Genomic DNA, 12,303 nt, shown 5'->3' on the forward strand with positions numbered 1-12,303 from the left:
ATAATTTTAACAATTTCAAGTGTTAATATTTCAAGTTATTTTGAAAATATTTCATTTCATTAAGTTATAGGATTTTTTCAAAGTTTAATATCCATCCCAATGGACATCAGGAGTGAAGAGATATTAGCCAGCATGCAGTTATTTCATGCAAAGAAACAAAATACCTATAAGCATTTCATAGCTAAACTATGACTTCACAATTGATTTATTTTATGTATATAACCTGTTTTTCACACAATCTTCCTTTAGAGTATAAAGTCATAGACTTCCTTGAACACCTTGTAAATGGAGAGTTATCCGATCTTGACTGCTTGGATTCAGGAAATGAGGCAGATGAAAACGAGAGTAAGTGTAGATGTTGAGAGTATAGTACAAAGTGTTATGCCTTATATAATATGTAAATTGCAGAAAATGCATATGAGGTCACGAGTGAGAACATGGAAAAAGAGTTATAGATGTGATTGTTTTGTTATTGGATAGGACGAGGGACAGAGATAAGGGACAGTGGAGATGCATGCATGCTTGAAGAACTTGAGGTGGCAGCTGAGGTTGAGGTAGAAGAAAGTGTAGTGACAGAGGATCAGGAGGAGATTACAGTGAACAGAGAGGAAGATGATCATGAGCAGATGACAATAACCAGGAAGCATGAGATTAAGTGGCGCCATAGGCCATTCACCACAATCATCGATACTTCCTTTCAGAATCATCTGATTTATGACAGACATCCCATGAGCCCATACGAATACTTCAAACAGTATGTACCAGATGCGCTCTTCGATCTGATGTCTGACAGCACCAACATCTATGCCATGCAAAGTGGCACACTAGGTTTCAAACCCACCAGTTCAGGGGAAATCAGAACCCTCATTGGTCTCCACCTTGCTATGGGCGTGATGAAAATGCCAAGAGTCTCCATGTACTGGGAAGCCGGGAAGGACATTGGTATTTTTCGAAACACCATGTGCCGTCACAGATTCTTCCAGCTTCGGTCACATTTGCATTTGGTCAACAATTTGGAGAGGCTGGCAGAGAACAATGATGTGTTTTATAAGGTACGTCCTCTCTATGATGCCATGCGCAGAAGATGCTTGGAGCTTCCACTAGAGGAAAACCTTTGTGTTGATGAACAAATGGTGCCATTTCGTGGATCTCTCTCTGTCAAGCAATACGTAAAAGGCAAGCCACACCCTTGGGGGGTGAAAATATACTTCCTGTGTGGGAAAAGTGGCATGGCCTATGATTTCCTGCTGCACCAAGGAGCTACAATGGAAGTGTCAGAGCAGTTTAAGACGCAGCTAGGACTTGGAGCTGGAGTGGTGTACCATCTCAGCCAGCGCATTACAGAGGCCGACCACAAGTTGTATTTTGACAATTATTTCACGACGTACAATCTTCTGGAGCTGTTGGCTGAGAAGAAAATTCATGCCGCTGGAACAGCAAGGGTCTGTCGCTTTGCCAACCCTCCTTTACAGTCTGACAAAGTGATGGCAAAAATGCCGCGAGGAAGCTGCGATGAAGCTGTAAGCCGTGATGGTAAGGTCGCACTGGTCAAATGGTTTGACAGCAGATCAGTCGTCATGACCTCCAACTTTGTTGGTGTCGGCACAATGGATGAAGTGCAGCGGTGGGATAAAAAGCAGGGAACATTTTTGAAGGTGTCCCGTCCGGAGGTGATCAAGCTGTACAATGAAGCAATGGGAGGTGTTGACCTGCTCAATCAACTTGTTAGTCTGCTGGAAGGGAGTAAAAATCAACTGGGAAAATTTTTTTTTGCTCAGCAGAAAAAAATCAGGTCTGAAGGGGTTAAACTATAAACTTCTTGCCAAGTGTCATATGTTCATGAGCTTACACTCAACATACACAAGAGCACGCTGTGAAGTGTGATGAAAGTGTGTTGTGAAACACAGACGAGACGTGATCTGTGATTCTGTCTTTGAATTTTACAACATGCTTATATTAAAGGGGTGGTTTTTTTTCTAGGCTTGATTGTGTTTATGGGGTGCAGTCTAACGTGTTAATGCTTCGTTTAAAAAAAAACAAAACATAATTTTTTCACATAATTGACCTTTATTCCACACCGCTCTGTCCCTTCTCTGAGAAACGGGCTGATCTTTTCCTGTTTTTATGAAGCCCCTGCGAGGAACAGTATTAAGAACCGCTGCTTTAGAACATTGATTTTGAAACTTGTGAATCCATTAGAATCGTTAGAAGACAGAATCGTGATTCATCTATGAATAGATTTTTACGTGCACCCCTAGTTTTCTCTTCCTCTTCTCTAAAGCAGCGCAGCATGGCCTCGCCCCCTTTGCTGCCTTTTCCCGAGGGTGGGGTTTATCTGGGTTTGTGATGTCACGAACCCGGGAAGTAACTCGTTGTAGTCCCTACCAGCCGTTTTTGTAGGCATTAAACTGCCAGAATGTTAAAAGACGATATCTCCATTTGCATTGAACTTTCAGCTTCGTAAGTTTGCAGATATCGTTTATGCTCAAACAGCAACATTACACACTAACGTTAAAAGTGAAATCACAATGAACCACCCCTTTAAGTTTTTTTGTTGAGCTTGTACGCATGAATGCACATATGACAGCAGCAGCAATGGTTTAGTTTAAAGCATATGAAAAATGTATTTTTCTCTCACACATTATTCCACTTCACATGACATAGATATATTAAATTGCAAAAGGTAGTAAAATTTACAGTCTCTTGTAAACTTTACTCTGGTAAATTCTTTACGGTGTTTATGAATGGGTCCCTGAATGATTGACTCACCTGATTCATTTGTTCAAGCATCGTAGCTACATGAAGCCCATGCAACAGGTTTAACAACCAATAAAAATTGGCTTTACAAAACACCACTTACAGGTCAATTAATTCTGAGAGACGCATGATAAACTTTTATTACGGTCCCAATCACTGTATCCAGAGTACTTCAACAGAACTTATATGACACAGAAAGGCTGTACATATTGCCATTTTGATGACTTAACTCAATCTTGTGCAGTTTCTAACAACTGAACAAATAACTTTAGTATATAAAAAGATTCCAAGCAATCTCTTTCATTCATATTTTGCGTCAGCAATCAAACAGGAAGTTGTCTGTGGACGTACACGGCCTCTCCATCAGTCCCGCACACTAAACACTGCTCAAGCACATCGAGGCTGTTGACAGACAGTGTCTGGCTGGGCAGCATATGAGTTGCCTCCAGTCTATTTTTGCTGGAGTCCCCAGCAAGCCAGGCGCTGACCACAGAGTCATTCTCCTCTGCCAGCGGTACGCCACTATGCGAGACGACCCTGCTGTTCCAGCCCCCTGAAACAAACCAGGTATCAGAAAATGAGATGAAGATAATAAAATGAGTCAAGTCTGCGTATATTGACTAGAATTAAACCTTCATAGTCATAGTAGCTTTAGTAGCCCATATCTAGCTCAGACCAACCTATTTAGCTTTACTTCTTATGCATAAGTGTTATACAACTTCAGGACTGAATACTAGAAAGTTCATTGTGTGAAATATGAGAAAAACAAACAAAGGAACAAAAGCTTTGATGAAACGGCAGCTTTATGCACCTTCAGAAGTACTACTTTTGCCTTGACCAAACCTAATCTTAAAAAAGACACCTGTGATCACAAGAAACATGGGAAAGGGTGCGAATGAAAATAGATAAAGTGGGCAGAAGACATGTTTACAGTACTTTAAATCCCTGGCCATGTACACACTGTAAAGTTTCAGGAGTGACAACCGCATTAAAATACAGGAGTGAATCCCCTAAATGATAGTTTTGTGTGTGTACAAAACAGAACTCAAAATTGTGATGACTGACACCATAGCAACATATAGTACCCGCTATTTTTGACCAAAGAAGCCTATTATGTTTGCCGATTTTTGAACTAATCCACAGTAGACCGAGCCGTTGTGTTTTGTTAAGGTTTAGAATGTTGCTCTGCAGAGTGTGCTCATTAAGTGTTGCCATGTCCACTTACTATCAGCAACATTTGTTACACATCTTCGGGCTTGTTGTTTGGTCTCAACTCATAAAGCGATCCAGTTTATGGAGTTAATAAAGTAGGAAGGTGCAGGTTGCAATATTTTGGTATGTGGCTTATTTCCAAGATGACGCGTTTAGATTTATATTTATTATGAGCTTGTGCCTTTTATACCAAGATCTGGCAACACAAATGAGTCAAAACATACCTTGTTTACTGAGATTTCTTGCACTGTGCATACAGAAGAGAGACAATTATGCTACTCATTTAGATACGTCATTAACAACTAATTGCTTAGTTTGGCTCCATACACACTGCACAGGCTTTCTGCAAATGCAGTTGTCACTCCCGTAAATTACTTAACTGTTTGTGTGCAGGATTAAGCACTAAAAGGTCAACTGACAACCAAATTTAGCTGCAGTGTGTACATGGCATAGAAGACATGACTTGGCCAGGTTTAAATGCATCTGGTTGTTAAATATGGTAACTTTCCTACTTTTCAAATGGATCTACATCAGCATGTGGAAATTTGTCACAATCATGAATGAGATGTGGATGTAGCAACTCCATCATAAATGGGAATAGTATATTTTATTTGGATTACACTTTATTTTAAGGTGTCCTTGTTACAGTGTAATTATACATTTAAGTACTGAGTAATAATAATTAACTACATGTACTATATGGGTAGAGTTAGGATTAGGGTTTGGCTTAGGGTTACTTGCATGTAATTATGCATAATATATTGCTATTATAATAGTATGTAACCTGTGTAATAAGGACACCTTAAAATAAAGTGTTACCCATATTAGGGATCCGCTGATGGATCCGCTGATAGACGTGACTTTCAAACGCTCTCGTGTGTATCTGTGTAAGTGCTTGGTGAAGAGCATGACACGATTTTAAATGCATCTGGTTGTTAAATATGGTAACTTTCCTACTTTTCAAATGGATCTACATCAGCATGTGGAAATTTGTCACAATCATGAATGAGATGTGGATGTAGCAACTCCATCATAAATGGGAATAGTATATTTTATTTGGATTACACTTTATTTTAAGGTGTCCTTGTTACAGTGTAATTATACATTTAAGTACTGAGTAATAATAATTAACTACATGTTCTTACTATATGGTTAGGGTTAGGATTAGGGTTACTTGCATGTAATTATGCATAATTTACTGTTATTATAATAGTAAGTACATGTAACATGTGTAACAAGTGTGTACCTTTTATTGTTTTGCAGAGACACATTTACATGGTCAAGTACAAATGCAATGCGCATACTAAATCAGATAGTAATCGGAACGATAAAAACTTTCAAGATAAAAATCAGATTGTTATTAGTATTATTATAGTTGTGATGGAGCCTTGGCTTACTCTGTAGGAGTGTGCTCATGTCTGATCCTGACGTCGTCTCCCAGTGGAGCAGAGATCCATCCTCCGAGCATGTAAATAAGTGATTGGGGTTTGATGGATGAAAATGTACTTCCCACACTGTGGAGAAAAAAGATCAGAATCAGTGGCAAAAGCTTCTGACTAATTATCAGGTTTTTGACATTTAAGATTTGACATATTTCATGTGCATAGGATAACATTGTTCATTTTTTTGTCCTTATTATGATATAATAAATATATAAATGTATTAATAATAAATTGCTAATTTAAACTGGCCTCATTCATGAATACTGCAATACCTGTTAACTTTCTTGCCAGTGTTTAGAGTGAGAGAAGATCAATAAAGTGCAATATTACGGAGGTGGAAGGAGTTTTTAACAACAGTGGAAATATGAGAGTCAAAGCATATTTATTTGTTAAAAATCTACTGAATTCAAAGGATAATTCTGTCATCATTTGCTCACCCTCAAGGTTTTTCCAAACCTGTATGAATTTCTTTCTTCTTCTGAACACAAAGGAAGATATTCTGAAGAATGTTGGTAACTAAACAGTTGATGGTAGCCTCTGACTTCCATAATATTTTTATTTCCCTACTTCTATAAAAAAAAAAAAAAATCAAACTAGCTTCTTTTGTGCTCAACAGAAGAAAGAAGCTCACACAGGTTTGGAAAAACTTAAAGGTGAGTAAATTATAAAAGCATTGTCATTTCTGGGTGAACCATCCTTTTAAACATTGTGAGGTCAAAACATTTGAACATTATTCTTAACGTCTATTACAAGTGTTTACACAGCTCAAGCATTTTTTTAAAGGGGTCATATGATGCGATTTCAATTTTTCCTTTCTCTTTTCAGGGGCTAAATATCAAGTTAGTTGGGTCGTTTTTCAACCTGCGGACATGAAAAACAACCCACGACAACAGTGTTAAGCAGCCCAATTCCGCGGGAAATCTGCGGACTTGGCAACACTGGAAGAGGATAGCTTTCTGATAGCGCATCAAGAACCGGGTTGACCGGGTACTCGGTACCACCGGTACTTCAGAAAACCTGGTACTGTAACGTTTTCATTTTTTTAGTACCGACTTGGTACCGAAATACCGGGTTTTTTGACAACACTAGCAAGGATGAAACGGTTAATATTTTATGGCTGATTGGCAGAATTTGGTGCTTTTACTGGGTGTCTTCAGGTAGGCCTATGTTTGTGTGAGAGACACTCCACACAGTGCAAGGGCACTCTGTCCCCAGTGCTGCATGAGTAGAGAAAATGTGAGAAAACACGTTACGATCCAACTTTTATATGTGACCCTGGAGCACAAAAGCAGTCTTAAGTCGCTGGGGTATATTTGTAGCAATAGCCAACAACTTAATTTTTGATTAGTAATATGCATTGCTAAGAACTTAATTTGGACAACTTTAAAGATGATTTTCTCAATATTTAGATATTTTTGCACCCTCAAATTCCAGATTTTCAAATAGTTGTATCTCGACCAAATATTGTCCCATCATAACAAACCATACATCAATGGAAAGCGTATTTATTCAGCTTTCAGATGATGTATAAATCTCAATTTCGAAAAATGGACCCTTATGACTGGTTTTGTGCTCCAGGGTCACATATGTTCTAGATAGAGAGAATTCAGACCCATTTTTGATATTGAGATGAATGTCAAAAGGACTCAAAATGCTGGCAAATAAAGTAATTTCTTATCTTAAGATGTTAAAACACTGGCAGAAAAAAAATCTATCAATAATGTGTTTATTTGAACAGGTAAACAGCAATTTGTTAAAGTGGATCTTGAGAATATTAAGAACTGTAATGAGGATTTGGAAAATAATGAAAAAGTCACAATGGTCCTAGAAAAGACACTTTTTTTTTCATGCAAAATATGATTTTTTTGATTCTGGTGTGAACGGACATGTTCTTCAGCTTTCTGGAGATTCAAATGAATCCAATGCTAATTATGGTTCTTAAACTAGTAGGAGTGAATCATACAGAGAGAGAATTTGCGCAGGACTGTCACTCTGCTGTCTGAAGTCCCAGATCTTCAGCTGGCCGATGGAGTTAACAGTGAGGACCTCAGTCGTCCTCAGAAACGTCACGGCATGAATCGTACTGCTATCTGCGTTTTCTGTTGAAAGGCAATAACACAGTCCTATTAATATGCATTACAGGTCAAATGTAATTAAAGAATGGGTTAACCCCAAAATGAAAATTCTGTCTTGATCGGTCTCATATCATTCCAAAGATGTACGATTTGCTTTTTTGAGTGAAACACAATTCAGCAGAACCTCAAAGCTTTCGTCCATTGAGAGAAGGAATGAATATTAAATCAGTAAAGCTTCAAAAAGCACCATAACACAAGTCCATGACTGCTGCTCTATGGTCTACGTCTGCTGAATCCATACCACAGCTTTGTGTGAGGAACAGAATTCATCATTTACATATAACCTTGATGGGAAGGAGAAAAGAGAAGGTCTGTTGCTCCGCATTCAAACCTATGATATTCTTCAGACCTGGAAGTCATATGGTACTGTTTTGGAACTAGCAAGCAACTGGTCACCATCCAGATCTTCCATTGTACGGAAAACGTCATCTTTTGTGTTCCATGGATAGAAATAAGTCACATAGGTTTGGAACATGACAGGAGGGTAAATTATAACAGAACTATGATTTCATATCAAACCGTTCATATACGAGATCTGTGTCTATGCTACAAAGAAAGCCAGAAAACACTTACCAATAACACGGACAACTTCAGTCTGATCTGCCTTGTAAAGAATAACTCGGCCGTCCTCACCCACTGACACTAGTTCAGGGCTTCTGCACACTACTGCAGTGCAGGGTGCATTATCACAGGAATATCCATGAGCCCTCTCCCACACATGAGCCAGCGACAGAGCCTAAACGCCAGTCACAATGGTCAGATGTGCTGTGCATAATGACATTTATCAGACAAACAAACAAAGCACATACCTGACAGTCAGGCTGAAGCTTAAAGATCGTCACAGCCCCGCTTGAAGATGCAGAAACGAGCCGGTCTTGATCTAGAAACTACACAGATTGTGCAAACGATGGTTTTTATTCAAATCAAACTAGTTCAAAATTAAAGACCTCATTCTCTTCTCTGACTCGGACCAAACATTTATTAGTTCTGAAGCAATGGTATTATTAGTTTTAGCTCCTATTTGAAATACAGTGGGTTTAAATATAATTTTCCAAACATGTGGCCCAAGTAGTGACTACTTCTATTAAGACATCTTTTTTTCTAAATACAAATATTTTACATATTTATTTTGTATTAGAAAATGGATTTGCAAAACATGTTGTGACTAATACACAGTGTTGAGAAGGTTACTTTGGAAATGTAATATGTTACAGATTACAAGTTACCCTATCTAAAATGTAATAAGTAGTGTAACTATTACTTTATTAATGTAACGGATTACTTCCCTAAATTTCTAATGTTTTCAATTATTAATCATTTTCAAACATGTAAGCCAGGCGGGGTTAACCTTACAGTAGTATTCATCAACACTGATTACTGTCACTTTCAAATTAAGATTATAATAATTTAATGTTAAAGCACAGCCACCACAAAATCAGACTTTAGCACCACTTTTTACTTTGAGATCGTTCTGAGGTTAAATACAGATTAAAAACCAAAACCAGATATAGTTTAATAGCTATGATACTGTGTAGTAAATGCTGCTCAATGTGAAAGCACGCAGGTGATGGAGATTTACCGCTGATTACAGAACCGGCTTTACTCATAAAATGCGCGTTAAATATCGCATGCGATTTATCGTGCAGCCCTAGTTTTAACCTAACCAAGATCTCATAGGCATTGAGCTACTATATTTCTCTAATATTTTGAATGAATAACGCAGCAACTGCGCATCTCGTGGGCTAGACTTATAAAACATTAAAATGCAACAACGTCACTCACATCATCATCACCGCATCTCATGCACCACTGATGACGCTCCCTGATGCACACATAACATTTGATTGTACTATTTTTGCATTCAAATGCAAATGTTTATTTTAAATTCGACTAATATTCATTTTTATTCACAATCTCCTCATCACAGGCAGGCACAGCACTCATTTCAGCATGTGTTTGTGTGTGCTGTCTGCGTCACTTATAGCACGTGCCTATATCGTGCGCTATATTGAACATTTTTTCTATCGTTATCGAACATTTCTGGCCCCTGTGTGAAACTATACTACATAAAACACATCTGAACAGCAGACGAGCTGAACGAGACGCAGATGCACTCTCTGCCAGCAGGTGGCGCTAATGAACAGCAATGATGCAGTGTTTCCTGGGTTACCGCTGTAAACAAAGCAGCCGCTGCCAACACTACTTTAATTTGCATCGTTGAGATGTTTGGCATCTCAACCGATTTGAATCGTCACATATTTTAATCGATTTTCAACCCGCTCGCGGTTCATCGTTACATACCTTAAAAAAAAAGTTAATCTTAAAAAATTACGCATATACATAAACCCAAATAGTTATTGAATAAGCACGTGTCCCAACTCCTGAAACATTGGGGTCTCATATTTTAGAGCAGTCACTGCAGTTTATGAAAAAAATTAATTAAATCTGTATGTGGCTGTGTGGAAAACAAATCAGATGTAACCCCATTTTGTAATCGATAACAGTTTCATAAGTAACTGTAATTTAATTACACAATTTTTCTCAGTAACTGATTACAATTACATTTATTTTGTGACTAAATTAGGTAATTTAGTTACATGCAACTATAACACTGCTAATACAGCTGCTCCAGTGTTGTTTTCTGTACACGTTACATATTCTTTCTGAATGTAATGTAGAAAAGAAAAAAAGTTATTTGGATCAGGTTTTTAGCATGTCATGACCAGTGTTGGGCAGTAACTAGTTACTAGTAACTTAGTTACTGTAATAATATTACTTTTTGCAGTAACTAGCAGTGTAACGAACTACTAATAAGATTTTAGTAATAATATTAGTTACCTTCCATAAAACAGCTTAGCTACTTTTGATGCCTCAACCGCGCTGATTTAAAATCCAACAATCAAATAATTCCTTATTTTCATAATTTCCACGACTCGCACGTGATGCATGTGATGCCCTCCAGCTTGGAATATGGGAAAGCTTACATTCAGCAGATAGAGAAATATTGCATTATATTGATTTTGTCAGGAAACAAGATGATCCGAACACTGTTGTGTAAGTTGTGGCTGTACTTTACTCTGGCATTACATCCCTCTGATCAGCAGCATGTGCTACATTATATTACTATAATTAAAATATTTTTGGAAAACTAAACAGTTTCTTACAAACTTATGTGATTTGATAAAATACATAATGAAATATAATGGTATATGGGTAATGGAGAAATTACAATTAGCTTCAAGCTACACATGACAACTAATGGGATTAATACAACACTGCTACTTGAATGTCACTATCAGTCAGCATTGAGTGTTTGAGTAACTAGCCCAACACTAGTGCAGTACAGCGAGTGCTGTTGACACTCAGTCACCTGCAGGTCACACACACTCACTCACTCTCTCTCTCTCTCTCTCTCTCTCTCTCTCACACACACACACACACACAACTCAGTCACCTGCAGGTCACACACACTCACTCACTCACACACACACACACACACACACACACACTCACCTGCAGGTCCAGCACATCCCCGGCATGCTGAGAGTCACACAGCAACTGCGGCTCTTCATCTAACTCTCCGTCTGTGTTACACACCCCACGCTCTCCCACCGACCACACCGACACGCTGTTATTCTGCAAACACAACACCAATGATAATTCACAGCGGAACACGAGTGTGAGATGTGCTGTTGTAACGTGAAAGCATCTCCTGCCTCGTTGTCCCAGGACCCCGTGGCGAACACTTCAGGCTGCTGTAATAAACCCGGGGAAACTGGCCGCCACCGCGTCTTGCTGATTTTCTGCGAGATGTATTTGGCTATCGGGTCCATTGGGTCTCAGTGTTAATGTGTTGTCGTTCAGTACCGTGTTCTTCACATGCAGCACTGTATCCTGCCAGCTTCGACTTCCGTATTCGCTCCGTACGGCGGCCTCAAAGGACCAAACGCGATTCCGTTTGATAAAATCGCCCCGCTGCTGTGTTCACATTCATTTGTACAGCGTTTTCAACAATACATATCGTTTTAAAGCAGCGTCACAGAACTATGAGTAAAATTAAGCGGGTACAAGAATCAGGGGTGTTCGAGTGTGGGTTGGTAGGTTAATCAGGAGATTGTAGATAGCGTGTCAATGGTCCGTTTGAGAGATAGGTGGCGGTAATGCACTTATAAGTCTGCGATCCGCCGTAAAGCAAGAAAAAGAAGAATGATGAGTGAAATTCATTTTTAAAATTAGAAAACTAATTCAAACGCTAATTTCTCTCGTAATCTCAGTTTTGCACGGTGCCCATTAAAATGTAGTTTTTAAGTAAATATAATTATTACCTACATTAAAAAAAAATGTTTTAATTAAGATTTAAGCTGAATAAATAAGCTTTCCATTGATGTATGGTTTGTTAGGACAGGACAATATTTGGCCGAGATACAACTATTTAAATATCTGGAATCTGAGGGTGCAAAAAAATCTAAATATTGAGAAAATCATCTTTAAAGTTGTCCAAATGAAGTTCTTAGCAATGCATATTACTAAACAAAAATTAAGTTTTGATATATTTACGGTAGGAAATTTACTAAATATCTTCATGGAACATGATCTTTACTTAATATCCTAATGATTTTTGGTATAAAAGAAAAATTGATAATTTTGATCAACACAATGTATTGTTGGCTATTGCTACAAATATACCCCAGCGACTTAAGACTGCTTTTGTGCTCCAGGGTCTCTCACACACACACACACAAACACACACACACACA

At 38.3% G+C, this 12,303-nt stretch overlaps 2 protein-coding genes across 2 annotated transcripts in view; both read right to left on the bottom strand.

Annotated features, from left to right (window-relative positions):
* Positions 1–11,747, bottom strand: part of LOC107660525 (nucleoporin Nup43-like) — a 12,979-nt gene extending 1,232 nt beyond the window's left edge. The window contains exons 1-6 of the mRNA XM_016449848.1: positions 11,263–11,747; positions 11,060–11,182; positions 8,356–8,433; positions 8,120–8,282; positions 7,375–7,510; positions 6,594–6,628 (exon numbers count right to left, since the gene is read on the bottom strand). Coding sequence (XP_016305334.1) covers positions 6,594–6,628; positions 7,375–7,510; positions 8,120–8,282; positions 8,356–8,433; positions 11,060–11,182; positions 11,263–11,379 — 652 coding nt within the window. The 5' untranslated portion in view covers positions 11,380–11,747. The remainder of the gene's footprint in view (positions 1–6,593; positions 6,629–7,374; positions 7,511–8,119; positions 8,283–8,355; positions 8,434–11,059; positions 11,183–11,262) is intronic.
* LOC107660529 (nucleoporin Nup43-like) lies at positions 2,748–5,562 on the bottom strand. Its single transcript, XM_016449854.1, has 2 exons — positions 5,367–5,562; positions 2,748–3,310 (listed from the first exon to the last, which is right to left on the bottom strand). Exons 1-2 carry the CDS (start codon positions 5,383–5,385, stop codon positions 3,081–3,083), a joined length of 249 nt encoding a protein of 82 aa, XP_016305340.1. The 5' UTR covers positions 5,386–5,562; the 3' UTR covers positions 2,748–3,080.
* Positions 11,748–12,303: the final 556 nt, after the last annotated feature.

Source organism: Sinocyclocheilus anshuiensis, unplaced genomic scaffold (assembly GCF_001515605.1).
Source record: "Sinocyclocheilus anshuiensis isolate Anshui unplaced genomic scaffold, SAMN03320099.WGS_v1.1 scaffold659, whole genome shotgun sequence".
In the NCBI taxonomy this organism is placed as follows: Eukaryota; Metazoa; Chordata; class Actinopteri; order Cypriniformes; family Cyprinidae; genus Sinocyclocheilus; species Sinocyclocheilus anshuiensis.